This window comes from Mobula birostris, chromosome 1 (genome assembly GCF_030028105.1).
Source record: "Mobula birostris isolate sMobBir1 chromosome 1, sMobBir1.hap1, whole genome shotgun sequence".
Classification (NCBI taxonomy): Eukaryota; Metazoa; Chordata; class Chondrichthyes; order Myliobatiformes; family Myliobatidae; genus Mobula; species Mobula birostris.
In genome coordinates, this window is record NC_092370.1 from 82,082,837 (window position 1) to 82,106,287 (window position 23,451).

The 23,451-nt window shown below is 40.2% G+C and overlaps 1 protein-coding gene and 1 long non-coding RNA gene across 11 annotated transcripts in view; one reads left to right on the forward strand and one right to left on the reverse strand.

Annotated features, from left to right (window-relative positions):
* The window catches only part of LOC140197714 (intermembrane lipid transfer protein VPS13B-like), a 1,066,299-nt gene that overhangs the window by 571,424 nt on the left and 471,424 nt on the right, over positions 1 to 23,451 (forward strand). For all 10 annotated transcript variants that reach the window (XR_011886009.1, XM_072258131.1, XM_072258103.1 and 7 more), the window contains exon 22: positions 19,688 to 19,812. Coding sequence is in view for 9 of the 10 variants with exons in the window: in XM_072258131.1 (XP_072114232.1) it covers positions 19,688 to 19,812 (125 nt within the window). In the remaining variant the exon portion in view is untranslated. The remainder of the gene's footprint in view (positions 1 to 19,687; positions 19,813 to 23,451) is intronic.
* On the reverse strand, positions 1,406 to 15,436 carry LOC140197776 (uncharacterized). The gene is made up of 3 exons (XR_011886022.1): positions 15,237 to 15,436; positions 2,913 to 3,021; positions 1,406 to 1,529 (listed from the first exon to the last, which is right to left on the reverse strand). It is a non-coding gene; the product is annotated as an uncharacterized lncRNA (long non-coding RNA).

The following is a 23,451-nucleotide window of genomic DNA, read 5'->3' on the forward strand; positions in this document are numbered from 1 at the left end:
AAAATGATTCTGGGATTGAAAGATTTGTCACATGAGGAGTGTTTGATGGCTCTGGGCCTGTATTCACTTGAATTCAGAAGAATGAGGGGTGACCTTATTGAAACCTATTGAATGTTGAAAGGCCATGATAGAGTGGATGTGGAGAGAATTTTCCTATGGTGTGGGAGTTGAAGACCAGAGGACACAGCCTCAGAATAAAGGGGTGTCCTTTTAGAATGGAGATGAGTAGGAACTTCTTTAAACCGAAAGTGGCAAATCTGTGGAATTCATTGCCACAGGTGATTGTTGAGGCCAAGCCTTTGGGTATATTTAAGGCAGCTGTTGATAGATTCTTGGGGCTGAGAGGGAAAATGGATCAGCTATTATGAAATGGAGGAACAGACTCGATGGGCCAAATGGCTTAATTCTGCTTCTGTATTGTATGCTTTTAAGGTACCAGGTTGATGTTCTTGGAAAACTCTTCACATAAGTAATTTTGAAAATGACATCGGGCAGGAATTGCTAAAGTTCAGGGTTCAGACAAAAATCAGAGTTGTCGGATAAAGCACTCTTTTTTTGTTCAAAGGGCCAGAGTGGTAATTAAAATGATTGGCAAAAGTAGGGAAAGTAGACCTGTGTAATGAACTTGACAATATCCATTTGAATGTCCACAGAAGTTTTCGGCACATGGTATTCAAGGTAAGCTGGCTAATTGGATTCAAAAATGCCTTGCTGATAGAAGGAAAATGGTGATGTTGGAAGGATGCTTCTCTGATTGGAAATCTGTGACTAGTGTGTGCTGCAGGAATTGGTTCTGGGACTCTTTTTTTATTTGTGATGTACTTGCCAAGTCAAATAGATATAAGAAATACAATAAGTGGGAGGGCACCAAGGATTGTTGATGAACAGAAGGACTTTGAGGTTAGAATCCATCATTGCCTGAAAATGGCACCACAGGTAGACAGGTGGTGAAGATGGCAGAAGGGATAATAGCCATCATATATTAGAGTACTGAATGTACATTATGTTGCTACCTTACAAAAGGCTAGTTACACCACACTTGGAATATTGTGTACAGTCCTGCACATAGAAAGAGTGCAGTAGAGATTCACCAGCATGGTAGAACTTAGTTGTGGAGAGATGTTGGAAAGCTACTTTCTCTGTATCTTTTATAGGCCTCAACTTAAAAGAAGCATGGACAGGGCAGATGGTCAGAATCTGTTTCCCATGGTAGTGGTACCTTTGCAACACTATAAACAAACCTAGAGAAAAATACATACGTGTACATTTGAAGGTTTGTAGTTTTAAACAACAGTGGCCTCATGTGATGAAACTTCAAGGAATATCTCGAAACAAAACTGTCAGCCTTAGCTACCAGACCAAAACAAATGTTAATTTCTTTATTGAAAGGAAAAAAAATCTGCAAATGCTGAAAATCAGAAAACAACAAATATTGAAAATAATTATCAGCACAGACAGCATTGATGAAGAGAGTTATTTTGATCAGTTCCAGTACCTTCAGCGGAATAGGAGGTGGTTAGTGTCCTAACCTGCAATGCAGCAGAGAAGAAGAGATTTACTATGAATGAGTAGATCTGCCATGCTCGTTTGCCTTAATTACTAAATCATAGAATCATACTGCACAGAAACTGGCACATAAGGGGTACTTTGTTCATGGCATCTGTGATGCCTATCTATGCTTATCTCATTTAAATTGATAAATTGGTTTATTAATATGATATATCAAGATACAGTGAAAAACTATGTTTTTCACCCCATCCATCCAGGTCATTTCATATCAGTGCACAATAACAGAATGAGGATTAAAATGTTACAGTTACAGGGAAAGTGCTGTGCAGGCAGACAATAAGGTGCAAGATCATAATGAGATAAATTGTGAGGTCAAAAGTACGTCTATTCGGGGACTCTTCAATAATCTTCTAACAGCAGGGTCGAAGATATCCTTGAGATTGGTGGTTCATGCTTTGAGGTTTTTGCTTCTTGGCATTAATGTTAGTTTATTATTGTCACTTGTACCAGTACTCAATGCAAAGGTTGTCTTGCCTACTATTCATACAGATCAAATCATTACACAGGGCACTGGGTAGAATAACACAAAACAATAACATTGCAGAGTAAAATGGAAAAGCCACCGAAAGAGTGCAGTGCAGGTAAACAATAAATTGCAAGATCATTATGAAGTAGGTTGTGAGATCAAATTCCATCTTATCACACATGACGTGCTTTCAAGAGTCTGATAACAGTGGGCTAAATGCTTTCCTTGAGCCTCATGGCATGGACTTTTAGGCTTTTGTATCTTCTGACCGATGAAGGAGGAGAAGAGAGAATGTTTATGGTAGTGGGGTCTCTGATTATGTTGGCTGCTTTACTGAGGCAGAGGATCCATAGAGGGGAGGTTAGTTGCTGTGATATGACAAGCTGTGTCTATGACCCTCTGCAGTTTCTTGTGATCACGTGCAGAGCAGTTGCCATACCAATCTGTCATGCATCCAGACAATACTTTCTATGATGCATTGATTAAAATTGTTAAGGGTTAACAGGGATATGCCAAATTTCAAAAACGCAAACAAAGGAATTCTGCAGATGCTGGAAATTCAAGCAACACACATCAAAGTTGCTGGTGAACGCAGCAGGCCAGGCAGCATCTCTAGGAAGAGGTACAGTCGACGTTTCAGGCCGAGACCCTTCGTCAGGACTAACTTCGTTCACCAGCAACTATGCCAAGTTTCTTTAGCTTCCTGAGGAAGTAAGTGTGTTAGTGAACTTTTTTGTCTGCATTTGGCTTTGTATCTTCAAATGGTTGTCCTATCTAAGCTCCTGTCCAAATGGCTGTTAAATGTTGCAATTTTATTTGCCTCTACTATATCTCCTGACAGTTTCATTCCAGGTAACTACCAACTTCAAAAGCTTACCTCTCAGATATTCCTTTTTACCTTTTGACTCAGAGGGAAGCCCGAAGGTCGTGGTGTTCTTACAACACACTCAGTGGAAGGGCTTGACATCAATCCTGAAATGTGGTGCCTGAAATTGAGCAATAGTCCATCTGATATGGAACATCAAGGTTTATCATAACTTCCTTGCTTTTCTATTCCAAGATTTAATAAAAAGCCTTTTTAAAATTTGGTTCTTCTGTTTGAACTTTCTTCTTCTGTTTGCACTTATTTCACAAGATCCGCTGCTGCTGTAATGTTATAATTGTATCTTCTACTTCTCTCCCCTAACTCTTCACTGTAAAACACATCGCTTCACAATTCTCTGCTTCAGACTGCATCTGGCCTTTCCATCAGCCTTTCTAAGTACTCTTGAAATCTGTTAATATTCATCTCATTATTTACCATAACTAAATTTCCTCTGGTTGTAGACCTTGAAATTAAGTCCCATATATCCAAGTCCCAGATCATTAATATATGTCAAAAAGACCAGTAGTTTAGTTACTGATCCTATTTTTGAGTGCTATTAGCTGATGGCCATCAGCTGCTAATCATTTGAAGCAGACTCAAACCAGTCTGTGAAATGCAGCTTTGGTTTTGATGTCCAGGAATAAGAGGTTTGCAGTAAAGAGATGCTGTCCTTTCATCACTGACTGAGACTGAAATTAAACACATATTAACAGTATGCAGGACCTCTCTTTGCCAGCTGGAAGGGCCCTAGTGAAATGAGTTTGGGCAGCCACAGCTCATTTCCCCATTACCTGACCTACAACAGAAAATTGCCGAAAATTAACTGCAGATTGGCAATCAACCTGAGAGGCCAGAAAGACAGCTGATAGGAAATGGAAAAGCTCATGCCAGTGCACTAAGAATGCCTTTCTGCATCTTGATTTCAGGCATGTAGTTAGAATTATATTTTGCCTGTTGCCGAACAGTATCAATTTGGAGCTTGCTTGATATTGATGCCTGGTTTCTCAAAGCAGAGGTTCTGTTCTAAGTGCTGATATTGTAGATTTAATGGGCCATGGGACATAGAACAGTAAAGCACAGGAACTGACCCTTCAGCCTGCCATGTTTATGCTGAGCATGGTGCCAAACTAAACTAAATCTCTTCTGCCTTCCATTCCCTTGTATATTAATGTGTCTAAATGAAAGCTCTTAAATACCATTATGTATTTAATTCCAAGTCTGTTCCAAGGACGCATTCCTCTCTGGGTAAGAAAAAAAACATGGCTTGTGTTTCCCCTTCTCACCTTAATGCATGTTTTCTCGTGTTTAATATTTCTAATCTGGTGAATGACTCTGTCAGCATTATCTATGCTTCTTATAATTTTATAAATTTATATCGGGTCTCCCCTCAGCCTCCGAAGCTCCAAACAAAACAATGCTTTTATCCAAGCTCTCCTTATATTTCATATCCCTTAATTCAGGCAGCATCCTGATAAACCTCCTCTGAACCCTTTCCAAAGCCTTTACATCCTTCCTGTAATGGGGCAATCAGAATAGTACACAATACTCCCAAGTGTGAGCAAACCAAGGTTTTATAAACTGCAATATGACTTCCTTACTCTTATACTCAATGCCTTGTCCAATCAAGACAAGTATGCCATATTCCTTCCTTACCACTATCTATTTGTGTGGCCACTTTCAGGAACTATGGACCTGGACTCCAAAATTGTTCTGTACATTAGTGCTGTTAAGGGTGCTGCCATTAAATTTTTTATATATATATATATATATATCAAAAAACTTAATATTTAGAACCTAGAACAATGCAGCCATCGGCTGGTGGTGGTCTGTCAAACTAATTGCATTACTGATGTTGAGTTACACTAATCCCTTGTATATCAGCCAAAGAAAAGATTAAACTAAGAAATTAAGCCAATTATTGGCTATTTTCCATGTACTTTTTCTCGAGGAAAAACTGATGTGGTGCACTCATCAATAAGTAAAATAAAACAAATTGCAAGAAGAACTCAGTGGGCCAAGCAGCATCCGCTGAAGGAAATGGGCAGTTGTATTTCGAGTTGAGTGTCTTCATCTGGACCGGAGGATATCTTGAAAGTGGGCATACTTTGACAGCTTTGGCAGTTGAGTACTAAAATGGAGAGACCTGCTGAAATTTGCAGTCAATAAACTGTTGAAGGAACTCAGTAAGTCAGGCAACATCTGTCAGGGAAAAGAGCAGTCTGCATTTTGGCTGAAGACAAGTCCAGTTGAAGGATCTCGACTTGAAATGTCAAATGCATTACCACACCCTCCCCCAACCAAACAGATGCTGCCTGACCATCTGAGTTTCTCTAGCAATTTCCTTTTGCCTCCAGATTCCAGCATCTACAGTCTCTTGCATCTTCACTTATTCCAGTTTTCAACTATCGTCCTTGGGATGTGGATGTCACTGACAAAGTCAGCATTTTTCCACTGCCTGGGACATCTAGGAAAATGGAAGTGGGCTACCATCTCGAACTACTACAGATTGTTTGGGAAAGGTGCTACCCAGTGCCTTATGTGAAGTGCTTCATTGTCTATGAGTAAAGAAGGAGCAAAGATATACAGTAGATAGATATAGGAGATTGTGCAGATGCTGGAAATTTTGAGCAACACATACAAATTGCTGGAGGAACTCAGCAGGTCAGGCAGGGTCCATGGAGAGAAATTAACAGTCATCGTTTTGGGCTGACACCCTTTATCAGAACTGGAAAGAAAGGGGGCAGAAGCCAGAATAAAAAAAAGTAGTGAGAAGGAGAAGAGCACAAGATGGTAGGAAGTAGATGCGTCCAGGTGAGAGGGCGAAAGTAGGTAGGTGGGAGAGGAAGAATCAAAGAGAATGAGGTGAGAAGTTAGGAGATGATAGGTGGAAGAGGCAGAGAGCTGAAGAAGAAAGAATCTGACAGCCGAGGACAGTAGACCAAGACATAAAGGGTATTGATGTGGGGAATCAGAGGTAGGTAATGGACAGGTCACGACAGCAAGGGAGGGGAAGAAAAGAAGCGAAAGGACTATCAGGAAGAGGGAAAACAAAAGGTGGTGGTGGGGATGGAGAGGTGTGGGGAAAAAAGGGGAGTGGTTACTAGAAGTTAGAGAAATGATGTTCGTGTCAGATAGAATATGAAGCATTTCTCCTCCAACCTTGGTCAGACCTCATAGTTGCAGTAAAGGAGGCCGTGGACAGACTTCACTTGGACTCACCTATTTCCTAGCAGCTTGTGTTTCTCCCCCTTACCCCACCTTTTCATTTTGGCTTCTGCCCCTTGCTTCTCAGTCTTGACAAAGGGCCCCAGCCCAAAACATTGACGGTTCATTTCCCTCTGTAAATACTGCCTGACTTGCTGATTTCCTCTCACATTTTGTCTATGTTGCACAGAGATATTCATGTAAGTCAAAAGGATGTTTGGCTCAGCTCTTGTTCTTGTACCATGAAAAATATACATATGTTTTGTAAAGCCCTCCAAGAGGTCCACAACCTTGTCGTGGTTTAGAGGATTGCATGCCTCAGTTATCTGGAGAGGTATGTTGACTGGAGTCAGGGCTTTATGCTTTGGCTCTTGGTAGGGTCACCTATGCCAAAAAGGTCAAAGAATGGAGGTCAGACGAAGAGTGGTCCACTGGGGCTCCATGTTAGGGGGTTCAGCTCAGGGCTAACAACCCTGACTGGTAAAACAAAATTGTAAGGAAACAGCAATGAAGAATCCTTCTACATCTGAGTGCGATGGTATTGCGGAGTCTCCACCCAGGACTTGCATGACAACAGTAGTGAAAACTGAGAGGAAGCTACACACACAATGAAGGAAGCCCTGAACACGGCCAGAGATGGAAAACCTTTATTGCTGCCCTAAGAGCCAGCAGCATAATGTGCAGTAAATAAGTTTTGCAAAGCATTACCTAAGGAAACCGTGGAGACAAGTTGTAATGCATTCTCTGGATTGTACTTGCTCTAAACTATGCTGTACTTGTGCTGGGAGAAGTACACACTTAAATTGTTGCATGGGTGCTGATCAGATGGACTGCTTTGGCCAAGATATTGTGGATGTTCCTTGCATTATTGTACAGCTGGCCAAGGATGGTGTTTGATTTATTCTTGTCTTGTCTGGCAGAGAGAATCATTTCTGTATATTTTTGGCAAAGCTACAACTATTAGAAACATGGAAACATAGAAAACCTACAGCACAATACCGGCCCTTCAGCCCACAAAGTTGTGCTGAACATGTCCTTACCTTAGAAATTACTAGGCTTACCTATGGCCCTCTATTTTACTAAGCTCCGTGTATCTATCTAAATGTCTTTTAAAAGACCCTATCGTATCCACCTCCACCACCGTTGCTGGCAACCCATTCCACGCACTCACCACTCTCTGAGTAAAAAACTTACCCCTCACATTTCCACTGTACCTACTCCCCAGCACCTTAAACCTATGTTCTCTTGTGGCAACCATTTCAGCCCTGGGAAGAAGCCTCTGACTATCCACACGAAGAATTATTGCCCTTCTTGAGTTTCCTTTGGGAAAGTGGTGCTGAGCTGCTTCCTTGAACCACTGCAGTTGTTATCATGATGTTAGTCTTGCAATGAAGGATGAAGTGCTAGTCAAGTAGGCAGTTTTGTGTTGGGTCAATCAGCAGTAATTTTGAATAAATTATACTCAGCTCTTTCATATAGTAGGGAAAGCCATGGAACTAATGTATTTCTGCTTATTGAAGACCACATTCATCTGCTGATAGCTGAAAATATAGTGTTTTCAGTCAGAATATACTACAAGCCTTACACCATCCTTTCATAGATTCAGTATTATTTAATTTTAGACATGTCATGATAACTGTGACATAGAATTATTTGTAAATTATCTTTTTTCTTTGGCAGAAAGATCAAAAGCTAGAGGTCAAAAATTTATAGATTTTTTTTGGAAGGCTTAGAGTGGAGGTGAGAAAGTTTCCCCACCCAGAGAATGGTAGAGAGTCTGGAAATTAAGGCCTGAAAGACAGGATCCCTCATCACACTTAAAAAATACTTAGGTATGTACTTGAAGAGTTGTGACCTGCAGCACTCTGGGTTAACTGCTAGATGGTGGGATTAGGCCGGAAATTTTCCTCAACAAACATAGTGTGAGCAGGAGTAGGCCACCTGGCTTCTTAAGCCTGCCTGCTATTCACAATAATCAAGGCTTCTGCTACTCTTCTGACCTAGTTTTCTATATGCCTTGGTTGCCCAGGATTTTTAAAATGTATCTACTTCTGATTTAAATACCTCTGGTGATTCAGAGTATCACAATAACCTGGGATAGAAAATTCCAGAGATTCACATTTCTGAGTGGTGGAACAGACTTGAGGACCAGCTGACCGACTGCTGTTCCTATCTTTGCATGTTTTTCCCACCCACATTCGAGAGTCTCCCACTCACAAAAGCTTGCAGAGAGATTTAGGCCAGTTAGAAGAGTGAGCTAAAAGATGGCAGATGGAGTTTAACGCTGATAAGTGTGAGGTGCTACATTTTGGTATGATTTATCAAAATAGGATATACATGGTAAATGGTAGGGCATTGAAGAATGCAGTAGAACAGAGGGATCTAGGAATAATGGTGCATAGTTCCCTAAAGGTGGAATCTCATCTGGATAGGGTGGTGAAGAAAGCTTTTGGTATGCTGGCCTTTATAAATCACAGCATTGAGTATAGGAGTTGGGATGTAATGTTAAAATTGTACAAGGCATTGGTAAGGCCAAATTTGGAGTATTTTGTACAGTTCTGGTCACTGAATTATAGGAAAGATGTCAACAAAATAGAGGGAGTACAGAGAAGATTTACTAGAATGTTACCTGGATTTCAGCACCTGAGTTACAGAGAAAGGTTGAACAAGTTAGGTCTTTATTCTTTGGAGCGTAGAAGGTTGAGGGGAGACTTGATAGAGGTATTTAAAATTATTAGAGGGATAGATAGAGTTGACGTGGATAGGCTTTTTCCATTGAGAGTAGGGGAGATTGAAACAAGGGGACATGTTGAGAGTTAGGAGGCAGAAGTTTAGGGGTAACACGAGGGGAACCTTCTTTACTCAGAGAGTAGTGGCTGTGTGGAACGAGCTTCCAGTAGAAGTGGTAGAGGCAGGTTTGATTTTGTCATTTAAAAAAAAAATTGGATAGGTATATGGACAGGAAAGGAATGGAGGGTTATGGGCTGAGTGCAGGTCGGTGGGACTAGGTGAGAGTAAGCATTTGGCACGGACTAGAAGGACCGAGATGGCCTGTTTCCATGCTGTAATTGTTATATGGTTATCTCAGGATATACTGTGCCATGTCCCCTTATACTCAAGTCATTTAATGAGGTCTCTCTTCATTTGTCTCAACTCCAAAGAATACAGATCTAACTTCTTGTTATACCCTCTCCTGCCATAAATTAGTCCAATGAATCTCATTTGAGTCTCAGATTCTATTATATCCATTCTTAAATAAGGGGACCAAAACTATATTCAGTTCTCTGGATAGGGCCTCACCAGGACACTACAAAATTGTAACAATGCTTGTGGTTCATTGTGATTCTTTTTGTGACTGATGCAGAACAACAGCAAGATTTCTCTGTACTTCACACATTTGTCATTGATTGGAATAAAGATCTTTCTTTGCGTCCCTGACTCTGAGATATTTTTAATATCTGAAGTATGGGTACAATTCAACTCTTTCCAGAATGATTGCTTGTGAGTAGAAGGAAATCTGGAAGAGATAACAAGATACACTCAATGTCCACTTGAATGGGTATCTCCTATACCCAATAAAGTGGCCACTGAGTGTATGTTTGTGGTCTTCTGCTGCTGTAGCCCATGCACTTCAAGTTTTGATGTGTTGTGCATTCAGAGATGCTCTTCTCAGTGTGCCATTGTTGTAACGCATGGCTATTTGAGTTATTGTCACCTTCCTGTCAACTTGCACTAGTCTGCCTATTCTTCTCCGACCTCTCTCATTAGCAAGGCACTTTCACCCATATGACTGCAGCTCACTGGATCTGTTTTGTTTTTTGAACTATTCTCTGTAAACTCTGGAGACTGTTTTACATGAAAATCCCAGATCAGAAATTTCTGAGATACTGAGGCACCAACAATCATTCCACAGACAGTCACTGAGATCACGTTTCCTCTCCATTCTGATATTTCTTCTGAAAAACAAATGAATCTCTTAACCATGTCTGCATGTTTTCCTGCATTGAATTGCTACCCTGTGATTGGCTGATGTGAGCAGGTGTACAAATGTACCTAGTAAAGTTGCCACTGAGTGTATACCATTATGTAGTAAATGAAGGGAATTGATGCTGCACTGTTATATATGATTGACACTAACAACAAAATGGGTTGGTTTTTGGTTGCAGTTAAGACTGAAATCAATAAAAAAATTGAATATGCACAGTAGCAGTCTTATGGAAGAATTAAAATCCAGTTTTAAAAAAGTAAATGTAATAGCAACAAGAGGTTTAAAGTTTGGGATGAATGTGTAGTTTTGGGAGCATACGCAAAACATTGGCAGGTAGTGATTAATTCAGTATCAAAGGTATCAAGAGACGTCAAGAAACGAGAGTGTAGACCATAAGACCATAAGATATAGGGATATAGGGACTAATAGAAGATATTAGTCCATTTGGCCCATCCAGTATGCTCCACCATTTCATCGTGGCTGATCTAATTTTCCCCTCAGCCCCAATCTCCTGCCTTCTCTTCATATCCCTTCATGCCCTGACCAATCAAGAATTTATCAGCCTCTGCCTTAAATGTATATAAAGACTTAGCTTCCATAGCTGCCGGCGGCAAAGGATTCCACAGGTTCACTACTCTCTGGCTAAAGAAATGCCTTGTCATCTCTGTTCTAAAAGAACATCCCTCCATTCTGAGGCTGTGTCCTCTGACCCTAGACTTTCCCACCATAGGAAACAGCCTCTCCACATCCACTCTATCAAGTCTTTCACCATTCGACAGGTTTTAATGAGGTCACCTGTCTTTCTTCTGAATGCAGGCCTGAGCCATCAAACACTCTTCATATGACAAACCGTTTAATCCTGGAATTATTTTTGTGAATCTCCTTTGAGTGCTCTCCAGTTTCAGCAATGCTTTCTAAGATCAGGGGCCCAAAACTGTTCACCATACTCTGAGTGAGGCCTCACCACTGCTTGATAAAGTCTCAACATTAGATCCTTGCTTTTATATTCTAGTCCTCTTGAAATGAACGCTAACATTCCATTTGCCTTCCTAATCACGGACTTAACCTGCAAATAAATCTTTAGGGATTCCTGCACAAGGACTCCCATATCTCAGATTTATGCCTCAGATTTTTGTATTTTCTCTCCATTTAGAAAATAGTCAATACTTTCATTTTTTCTACCGTGACCATACACTTCCAGACACTGTTTTCCATCTGCCATTTCTTTGCCCATTTTCCTAATCTGTCTTAAGTCCTTTTGTAGCCTCTCTACATCCTCAAAACTACCTGCCCCTTCACCTATCATCATATCATCTGCAAAAATTCCATCATCCAAATCATTGACCAAAAGAATCGGTCCCAACACAGACTCCTGTGGAATACCACTAGTCATTGGCAACCAGCCAGTAAAGACTCCTTTTATTCCCAATCTTTGCCTCTTAACAATCAGCCATTGCTTTATCCATGCTAGGATCTTTCCCGTAATACTATGGGCTTGTAGCTTGTTAAGGAGCCTCATGTGTGGCACCTTGTCAAAAGCCTTCTCAAAATCCAAGTACCCAACATCATGTACCTCCTAGTACCCTGAAACCACATTCTTAACAATTGACTCCAACATCTTCCCAACCACAGTGGTCTGACTAACTGGTATATATTTTCCTTTCTTCTGCCTTTCTCCCTTCTTCAAGAGAGGAATGACATTTGCAATGTTACAGTCTTCCAGAACCTAGTGACTCTTGAAAGATCATTATGAATGCATCCACAATCTCTTCAGCCATCTCTTTCAGAACTCCAGAGTGTACACCACCTTGTTCAGGTGACTTATCTACCTTCAATTCTTTCAGTTACTCAAGAACTTTCTCTCTAGGAACGATAACTTCACACATTTCAAGCCCACTGATACCTGGAACTTCCATCCATACTGTTAGTGTTTTCCACAGATGCAAAATACTTATTCATCCACCATTTCGTTGTCCCCCATTACTACTTCTCCAGCATCATTTTCCAATGGTCCAATATCCACTCTTGCCTCTCTTTTACACTATATGTATCTGAAGAAACTTTTGGTATCCTTTTTAACATTACTGGCTAGCTCACTTTCGTATTCCATCTTTACCTTCTTAATGACATTTTTAGTTGCCCTGTATTAGTTTTTAAAATTTTGCCAATTCTCTAACCTCCCACTAATTTTTGCTCTATTTTATGCCCAATCTTTGGTTTTTATGTTGGCTTTGACTTCTCTTGTTGGCCATGGTTGTGTCATCTTTCTTTTAGAATACTTCGTCCACTTTAGGATGTATATATCCTGTGCTGAATGGCTTCCAGAAATTCTAGCTTTTGCTGTTTTGCCATCATCCTTGCCAGTGTTCTTTTCAAATCAATTCCAGCTAACTCCTTTTTCATGCCTTTGTAATTCCCTTTACTCCACTGTAATAAAGACACAACTGACTTTAGCTTTTCCTTCTCAAATTTCAGGGTGAATTTGATCATATTACACTTGCCCCTAAGGCTTCTTTTACCTTAAGGTCGCTAATCAATTCCAGTTCATTGCACTAGCACCCAATCCAGAAAAGCTGATACCCTAGTGGGCTCAACCATGAGGTGCAGGCCACATCTTTACTACTGTTTCGGGGTTTGTATATAACTCTCATCAGGGTCTTTTTACCCTTGCAGTTCAGGTCAATCCATAATGATTCAACTCCTTCCAACCTTATGTCACCTCTTTCTAATGATTTGATTTCATTTTTCACCAACAGAGCAATGCCATCCTCTCTGCCTTCCTGCCTGTCCTTTTGATACAATGCGTATCCTTGGACATTAAGTTCCCAGTTATAATCTTTTTTCAGCCGTAATTCAGTGATGCCAAAAAACATCATACCTGTCCATCTGCAACCGTGCTGCAAGTTCATCTATCTTATTCCATATACTGCGGAATTAAATATAACAACTTCAGTCCTCTATTCACCAAATTTGATTTTTTTTTCTGCCTTTTACATTGCAACTCATCTTGTTGACTGCAAATTTGCTGTATCAACAGCCTCTCCTCACTACACATTGCCTCTGTTTGTAAACCATCTACCTCATGTTCAGCACTGTTATCCGCCTTTCCAATGATACTTACTGCGTTGAAATGCAGCTCAGCACACCAGTTGCACCATGCTTAATGTTTTGATTCCTAACTTTGTCTGAGGTCTTACCAACATCAGCCTCCACAACCTCTCTACTAACTGTTCTGCACTTTGGTTACCATCCCCCTGCAACTTGTTTAAACCCTTTCCTGCAGCATTAATAGATCTTCCCACTAGGAAATTAGTCCCTCGTGGACAACAAGAAAGAAAGAATAGGTGAGAACATGAAAATAAAACATAGAAATGAAGGAGGCCAATATGAACTACAGTCCAATCCGTATATCTCAGAATTTCGATGACTTCTTTGAGAGAATTGGGATCCAGCAGGCCCTCTGAGGGCAGCGACTCGAATCAGCGGCCTCTCCGAGAACCACTCGCTCTCCTCCACACTTGCCTCAGTGTTTCAATGTTCTTCAACACTTTAATCGGCAAGAAATGTTGTTGATCATAGCCCCTCGTCTCATCTCTGAGCTTCTCCTTGTGGAAGCTCATACTTGAATTTCTCACTGGAGTTTTCTCGGGGACAGCAGAGCACTAGCTCACTTAATTGAACTACAGACTGTAAATCACAGACTTCAATAGTTCCAAACGGAAAGTCAAGATAAAAAGAATAAGTAAAAGTTGTAGAAAAATTGAAATAATCGACTATGTGGAAGATGTCACCTGAGGTATTGTTTGCTGGGACCATCTTGACCGGAGTTATAATAAGGAATATTTCACAGAACTGTATATTCTCTTGCTTCAGGGCAGAGACACAATATTACATAAGAACTTAATAAAAAGGTTGTATAAGTAAAAGTATGTGGAGAGGACAAGAATTTTTTCCTTCAGTAATAATTCCAATATTTATGGCAGAGAATTCATTTGAAATATGATTTAGTTACTATCACTGTTTGTAGCTTGATTGAGTAGGAAGTATCTTTGTAATTGCAATGAGACCAGCTTTCCCAGTGCAGCCTCAAGTTTTTCAACCATAATACGGTTTGGTTCTTTACTTGCTAAATTCTGAGTGAATGTGAAACAGACTAGTTTTGGATTACACATTGGGAGTTACTGGCATTAGTGTGTCACTTTTATTTGTTTTTTTTTCCACTTTCAACAATGGTCTGGATGAACTAAGAAGAAACAAAAATGCAAAAAAAATGAATTCAATTTGTAGACATGATGGCAGATTTATTAGGGCATTACACCTGGGCGTATTGGGTTGCTGGGGCATGCAACATCAAGAAAATCAGATAGGTCTGAAAGGGAATCTACGTGATTTTCCATATGAACTTGGAGCCACTCTTTTATCTGAATATTTTTCCTATACTTGGCATGGTATGAGGCCAGGAAGAAATACCTCACTAAAATGATGTAATTTTGTGATCACTAACTTTATGATTGTGGCATTGTTGATGGCTTGCAATTTTCTCCCATTTCAAGATCACTATTTTCTGTCATAGATGAATGTTGAACTCATGAAATCAGCCTGTAAATCTGCACAGTGAAACTTAGATCCTGCAATGAGTAGCTACTCAATTTTGGGCAATTTGGGGACAGGAAATGTTTCAGATACTCCCTTATTTTACCACTCACTCAATTATATACAGCTATTTCTGGAAGGTGGTGGAAAAATCTCTGTACAATGATAAGCTTGACCTGATTATCCTTTTTTTCAGCCATGGTGGATAATGTTAAGTATTTAGTTATTATTTTCAAATTGCCGTGTCATTTCCTATCCACTCTGAAACCTCCCTGAATCTTTTTTTCACAGTCCATAATGCCACATTGATGATTAGCAAAGTTCTATAGCATATACTTTGATCCTCTTGTCCAAATGTTTGATGTGGATTGCAAATGACATCCACAGTTTCTCTTTAATCTATTTGTTTATCTGTTCTGCTCATTGCAATCTCAAAATCATCCAAACATATTTGTCCTTTATGATTTCCCTTTCATAAGTCCTATCTTATTTTCTGTTGGTATTCCTTTCCATTTAACCATTAAATTCTACAGCAGTAATTTTCCTCTTACCTGCAAATTGTTAGGATCCTAGTGAGTAGGTTCATATAATTCTTGGAGTCCAACTAAATTTGAATCAAGCCCCAAAACTTTGGTGAATTCACTTGTACGGTTTGGCAGGCAGAATTACTATTGCATTTTCAGCAGACATCATATTTACAACGTCAAGTAAGATAGAAAGTTAGCTAAAGATTTTTTTTAAACATGAAGAATTAACCAATACCCAGCAAAGATTCTTGAACATTAAAGGGGTTTCCAAAGATAATTGGCAGCCATGAACAAATAAAAAACCAGTTGAGCATATCGGAATTGCTTTGGCACTGGAATGATCAAAATAGTATAGTTAATTGCTTGAATAAGTATTGATAGGGCCATTAAACCAGGCGGACTGTAGTTAATTTTTAACCAATGTGGGAGCAATTTTAAATGTTCCTCATAAAAATTACTTCTGGTAAATTATTTTCTTTCCTTGTATTGTGCCTTTCACAATCTCTGTACTTCAGAAAATGCTTTACTATTTAGGTAAGTACTTTTGAACAGCCATAGTCTAGAGTATGTGATTCCAATTATTTCACTATAGGCTCTCACATCAGACAATGAAATAAGTGACAAGATAATCTGCCTAGTATTAGTTGAGGGCTAAATGCAGGTCAGTACATTTGGAGAAAATCCTTTACTTTTTGAATAGCACCATAGAATCTTATACCACTTTTGATCAACTATCAGAACTAAAACACAGCAATTTTGAAGCACAACACTCCCCTATTACTATACAGAGCTAGCAGTTAGATTTTATACTATCATCTGTGGTGTCACGAAATCAGAGTGCAGGGTGAGAAAGCTGCTAATATGGCATATGGGATCCTTCATTTTATATGTAATGATATGGAGTATAAAAACAAAGAAGTTATACTGAATATTTCTTTAAATGCTGGTCCAACCCAGCTGGAGTATTGTGGGCACTACATTTTCAAAAGGATGTCAAGGGAAAGGGACTTTGAGAGGGTACAGAAGTAGTTTATTGGAAGGATTAAAGATTTCTGTTCCATGGCAAGACCTTAGAAACTAATGTTATTCTCTTCAGCGCAGAGAAGAGTTAAGTGGAGATTTCATGAATGGTTTTGATAGAGTAAATATTTTCGGTACCAGGAGATTCGGTAACCAGAGGACACAGATTTAAGGTAATTGGCAAAGTAACTATAGGCAACATGAGGAAAAAATAATCATGTGGTGAGCTATTATGATCTGGAATGTGCTGCTTGAAAGGATGGTGGGAGCAGATTCAATGCTGAATTCTGTTTATAGGCCATAAGTTCAAAATTGCATCCATTAAGCATTGCTCTGTTGTATAATCAAAGTTCCACTGCTTACTCCATTGTTATTCCAGTTTGTCTGCCTGTCATGTGGCACCTCATAAACAAAAAAGCAGTTTTGAAAATTCACATGCACAACAAATATAACATTTACATTTTCAGTTAGTTCTGTTATTTCCTCAAAGAAAATGTAAGCCTGGTTTTAGTGGGTGCTAATAAGAATAAAGCATGGTTAAATTACTCAGCTAGCATTTGGAGTTCTGTAATGTTAATCCATCGATATAGACTTGAATCCCACCGTAACAACTGGAAAGTTTAAAAATAAATACTTGTTTAAATTAAGCTAACTCTTTAATAGTGACCATGAAGTTAGATTGTTGTAAATAAAACCATCTGGTTCACTCTTGTCCTGCAAGGCAGGCAATCAGTTGCATTTATCTGTTGTGATTCATATGTGACTTCAGTCAGAGCACTGAGGTTTACCCTTAATTCCTTCCTAATATGAGGAACAATAAGATACGGACAACAAATTTTGGCATTACCAATGTCTTTGTCACCCCATAAATGATTGAAATAATTGAAAAAGGTAGGGATCATGTCTATAACTGCTGCAGGAGAATAGTTAACTTGGATACACAGAATTAATTATTTATCTTTGTATCAAAGCTCAGAACTGTGCCTTGGGCTACAGATCCAAAGTTTACCGTGACCTAATCGAATGGAGAACTGGGTCAGGGAGCAGAATGACCCACTCCTGTTCTTATGTTCCTGTTAGTACGCACTCTTCTTTTGACCTTTAAAGGTACGAACAAGTTCAGGAAGTAGATGACATAGACAGTTATGGGTGGTGAATCGTTAGTCATCTGAATCTGTGGTTTGTTGAGTGCAGCCAAGATCTCTTAGAGCTTGATTACCTGAGTGATTTGGGTCAGAATTTGCAGGTTTATCTTCCCTCCTATATTTATTTACTTTACTTTATATTTACTTTATACTTTATTGTCGCCAAACAATTGGTACTAGAACGTACAATCATCACAGCGATATTTGATTCTGCGCTTCACACTCTCTGGATTACAAATATTAAATATTAAAGATATTAAAAATAGTTAAAATTAGCAAATATTAAAAATTTAAATTATAAATCATAAATAGAAAATAGAAAAATGGGAAGTAAGGTAGTGCAAAAAAACCGAGAGGCAGGTCCGGATATTTGGAGGGTATGGCCCAGATCGGGGTCAGCAGTCGTATCACAGTTGGAAAGAAGCTGTTTCCAAATCTGGCCGTATGAGTCTTCAAGCTCCTGAACCTTCTGTCGGAGGGAAGAGGGACGAAAAGTGTGTTGGCTGGGTGGGTCGTGTCCTTGATTTCCCTGGCAGCACTGCTCCGACTGGCAGAAGTGAGACAAGTAACCCAGAACTCAAAAAGTCTCCCAAAAAACAACAGCGGGACAATCTAGTCCCTTGCATCAGAGCCCTGATATTGAATGACCAACAATATTGTAATTTTAATAGGGTATAATGAATAAAGTATTTCTTTTTTGTAGAACAGAGACTCAAAATGCAACTGACAATCAGTAACTTAAGTAAAAAATTAATCACCCTTCTCAGGTTCAAGCTTACTTTCTAGTGACCTAAGTAGTCCTTAATCTTGCAGTCTTTTTTCCTTATCTCGGACTAGATCCACTGGTTCTTGCAGTAGACCTGCAGATAACCACAATAGGAGTAAGTATCACTTAGCCTCCTCTTTTTGCCACAATGAGGCCACTGTCAGGGTGGCAGAGCAACATCTCTTATTCCGTCTAGGTAGCTTCCAACCTGATGACATGAATATCGATTTCTCCTTCCAATGATCATTTCCCCTCCTCCTTCCCTCTGCTTCTATTCCCCACTATAGCTTCTTTCTTTTTCTCCTCACCTGCCTATCACCTCCCTCTGGTACCCCTCCTTCATTTCCAGCCCTTTATCTTTCCCACCCACCTGGCTTTGCCTATCACCTTCTAGCTAGTCCCCTACCCCTCCTCCCACCATTTTATTCTGGCATCTTCCCCCTTCCTTTCCAGTCCTGAAGAAAGGTCTTGGCTTGAAATGTTGATTGTTTATTCTTTTCCATAGATGCTGCCTGACTTGCTGAGTTACTTCAGTATTTTGTGTGTGCTGTTTCTGCAGTTTTATTGGTTTTCCCTTCAATGCGTCTGTAATTTCTTTTGAAGGTCATCCTGGACTGTTGGGTTTTACATCTTAATGCCTAAACTCCAAACTAATTTTGCTTCACACAATAAACTAAATAGAGGGATATATTTGATGTAAAAGTTTTGATACTATGTGTATTTCAAATATTTTTTGTGAAGTTTGTGAATTATGATTTGGTCACCACATTAACATTAACAACATGATACAAATCTACTTAGAGCCAGAGATATATATAAAAAACAACAAATTAAAACATGTTTTGAATCCTTACTGTGAATCTACTCACAGCTATCACTATAATTCATTTCTGAGGAAGTCCTTCACGTTCAGAGAAGATGAGACCTTACCTGAAGCCTTTATGCACCCTCTCAGCGAGTGGAAAAAATGCTGTTTCAGGTATTCTCCTTAGTGATCTGGCCAAAACCTATTACTCAATCAACATTAAGTATTAAATGGGAAGTATTAAATGGGTGTTACCATTTTATTTTTTGTCAGAGCTTACTATACTCAGAGTAGCTGCTGCATTTTTTCCATTACAATAATGATCATATAGTTGCAAACACAAGCGACTGCAGATGCTGGAATCTGGAGTAACAAGCAAAATGCTGGAGGAATTAAGTGGGTCAAGCAGCAGTTGTGGAAGGAAATGGATAGTTGATGTTTTGGATCGAGACCTTTCATCAGATGAAGCTTCAGACCAGAAACATTCCCTGTACATTTCCCTCCACAGATGCTGCCTGACAAGCTGTGTCCCTGAAGCACTTTGCTTTTTCAGTTGTATTTCATTTCCTGTAAACTGTTTTGGAATGTATTGAAATGAATTTGAAAGGAAAGTCTTTCTTATTGCAGCTTAGAATTTAATTGGTGGAATTTACAAAACCTTCAGTTTACTTGCAGTGGATATTGTAACGCTGCCCATATTTGCTTTCCTAATTGCAACTCTCCTTTGTTTTTGTCCAAGAATCCAGACCACTCTCTGTACCAATCAAACTAATGCAAAGCTGTGAAGAATGGAGCAGTCCAGAAGAACGAATGAAAGAGTTTATTGGATTAGTCTGGGATGCTGTCAAACGCCTAACAGTTCAGGTGTGTTGTGCCAAACCAAACTTCAGACAGATATGCTGTTTATTTCTTTAATAAATAATAGAAGTGGTTTCTTTCAGCAAGAATTCTGCTACCTTCATCCTAAATCCTCCATGTGTGAATCATGCATCATTCCTGAGGACCCTGATCTGTATCAGATTCAGGTCCAGCATTCCCTTGATTTTAAAATTCACATTTTTATATTTAGCTGTTGGCCTTAACCCTCTCAATCTTGTATCAGCCCCATAATACTTGCAAGTTTATATATGTGCCTAGTTATAGCCAGTTGATCAGGTATCATGCTGTACTATTTAACCTTTCACCAGACCAATTTACCCCCTCCATCTCCATTTAGCTGTATCTTGTTGTCAGGCTCCGTGGCTGCCGCAAGAGTTAACTGCAACAACAGGAACTTGGCTCCCAATGGCCAACAAGCAGCGGCCAACAAGCAGCAGCCATACGTGAATGCGCATATTAATATTCTTGATCATAAATTCAGGAGTAATTTCTTAAAGCCAAGTTGTTCCAATTGTGACATTTATTTTGGTAGCTCCTGAATTAGAGCTAGGCACAACAGAATGCCCATTTAGTACACCAGTAATGGATGAAAAGAATAGAGCCTCCAACTGTACTTCTTGTATACTCATGCCTCTGAAGCTAGATTCTGCTCTAACTCCAGCTACAAGTTTGCTAATGACACCACTGTAGTAGGCTATATCTTAAAGGACGATGAGTACAGAAAGGAGATAGAGAGCTTACTTAACATGGTGTCATAATATCAACTTTTCCCTCAATGTTAACAAAACAAAAAAGCTGGTCATTGACATCAGGAAACATCAGTGGTATTGAGGTTGAGAGCTTCAAATTTCCAGGTGTCCTGCCCCAACCATATTGATGTCACGCCCAAGAAAGCTCACCAATACCTCCACTTCTTCAGGAGGCTAAAGAAATTCAGCATATCCCTTTGTCTCCAGCAACTTACTATTTTTTATTGAAGAATCATAGATAGCATTCTGTATGGATGCATAAACACGAGGAATTCTGCAGATGCTGGAAATTCAAGCAACACACACCAAATTTGCTGGTGAACGCAGCAGGCCAGGCAGTATCTCTAGGAAGAGGTACAGTCGACGTTTTGGGCCAAGACCCTTCATCAGGACTAACTGAAGGAAGAGCTAGTAAGAGATTTGAAAGTGGAAGGGGAGGGGGAGATCCAAAGTGATAGGAGAAGACAGGAGGAGGAGGGATGGAGCCAAAAGCTGGACAGGTGATTGGCAAAAGGGATATGAGAGGATCATGGGACAGGAGGCCCAGGGAGAAGGAAAAGGGGGATGGGGGGAAACCCAGAGGATGGGCAAGGGGTATAGTCAGAGGGACAGAGGGAGAAAAAGGAGAAAGAGAGAAAGAATGTGTGTATATAAATAACGGATGGGGTACGAGGGGGAGGTGGGGTATTAGTGGAAGTTAGAGAAGTCAATGTTCATGCCATCAGGTTGGAGGCTACCCAGATGGAATATAAGGTGTTGTTCTTCCAACCTGAGTGTGGCTTCATCTTTACAGTAGAGGAGGCCGTGGATAGACATATCAGAATGGGATGTGGAATTAAAATGTGTGGCCACTGGGAGATCCTGCTTTCTCTGGCGGACAGAGCGTAGGTGTTTTGCAAAACGATCTCCCAGTCTGATCCTCTCATATCCCTTTTGCCAATCACCTGTCCAGCCCTCCCCCTCCTGTCTTCTCCTATCATTTCAGATCTCCTCCTCCCCCTCCCACTTTCAAATCTCTTACTAGCTCTTCCTTCAGTTAGTCCTGACGAAGTGTCTCGGCCTGAAACGTCGACTGTACCTCTTCCTAGAGATGCTGCCTGGCCTGTATGGATGCATAATGGCTTTGTATGGCAACTGCTCTGCATGTGAATCTTAAGAAGCTGCAAAGAATTATGGGCACAGCTCAGGTCAAGTCAGGTCAAGTCAAGTCAAGTCAAGTTTATTGTCATTTCGACCATAAGCTGCTGGTACAGTACACAGTAAAAATGAAACAATGTTCCTCCAGGACCCTGGTGCTACATGGAACAACACAAAACTACAGTAGACTATGTGAGACAGCACAAGGCTACACTAGACTACGTAAAACAACATAAAAACTGCACTAGACTACAGACCTGCTCAGGACTACATAAAGTGCACAAAACAGTGCAGGGCAGTCCAATAATTAATAAATAAGACAATAGGCACAGTAGAGGACAAATCTAGACTCTGAGTATTGAGGAGTCTGATAGCTTGGGGGAAAAAACTGTTGCACAGTCTGGTCATGAGAGCCTGAATGCTTTGGTACCTTTTGCCAGATGACAGGAGGGAGAAAAGTTTGTGTGAGGGGTGTGTGGGGTCCTTCAAAATACTGTTAGCTTTGCAGGTGCAGTGTGTGGTGTAAATGTCTGTAGTAGCGGGAAGAGAGACCCCGATGATCTTCTCAGCTGACCTCACTATCCACTGCCGGATCTTGCGACCCAAGGCAGTGCAATTTCTGAACCAGGCAGTGATGCAGCTGCTCAGGATGCTCTCGATACATCCTCTGTAGAATGTGGTGAGGATGGGGGGTGGGAGATGGACTTTTCTCAGCCTTCGCAGAAAGTAGAGACGCTGTTGGGCTTTCTTGGCTATGGAGCTGGTGTTGAGGGACCAGGTGAGATTCTCCGCCAGGTGAACACCAAGAAATTTGGTGTTCTTCACGATCTCGACGGAGGAGCCGTCAATGTTCAGCGGAGAGTGGTTGCTCCATGCTCTCCTGAAGTCAACAACCATCTCTTTTGTTTTGTTCACATTCAGAGACAGGTTGTTGGCTCTGCACCAGTCCATTAGCCCTGCACCTCCTCTCTGTATGCTGACTCAGCACATCACAAGAACCACCTCCTCAATAATAACTCTCTACTTCTTGCTGCCTTAGTAAGACCATACGAATCAGTGACCCCCCCCCCATCCATCCCAGTCATTCTCTCTTCTCTCCTCTCCCATCAGGCAGAGGATACAAAAGCCTGAAAGCATGTACCATGAGGCTTGACAGTTTTTATCCTTCTGTTACCAGACTCTTGAGTGGACCTGTTGTCTGATGAGATGGACTCTTGGCTTCACAATCTACCTCAATATGATCTTACATTTCATTGTTTACCTATACTGCCCCTTTTTGGGAACTTTCACACTTAATTCTGCATTGTTATTGTTTTACCCTATTCTAGTCCAATGCACCATGTAATGATTTTATTTGTATAAATAGTAGTCACAACCAGATTTTCACTGTTTCTTGGTACATATGATAATAACAAACCAATATTAAAACCAATGTCAAAATTTGATGTTTGTGGAGCTTGCTGTATGCAAAACAAATAAAACTGCAGAGTGTTGGGTTCTGAAACAAAAGCAGAAAATGCTTGAATAGCTCAGCCAGGGAAACAATTTAATGTTTCAGGTCAGCTACCCTTCCTCAGAACTAGGGAGAGTTTACACTTTCCAAAAGAGCGCTTAGGGGAAGGAGTGAGGTGTAAGACAAGAGTCTAAAAGGAGATTGGTTAAGAGAGATCAAGTGTTGTTAGCAAGAGATTTTAAAGAAATTATGTATGAAAGAGACTTGGGTATGATAACAAGCATA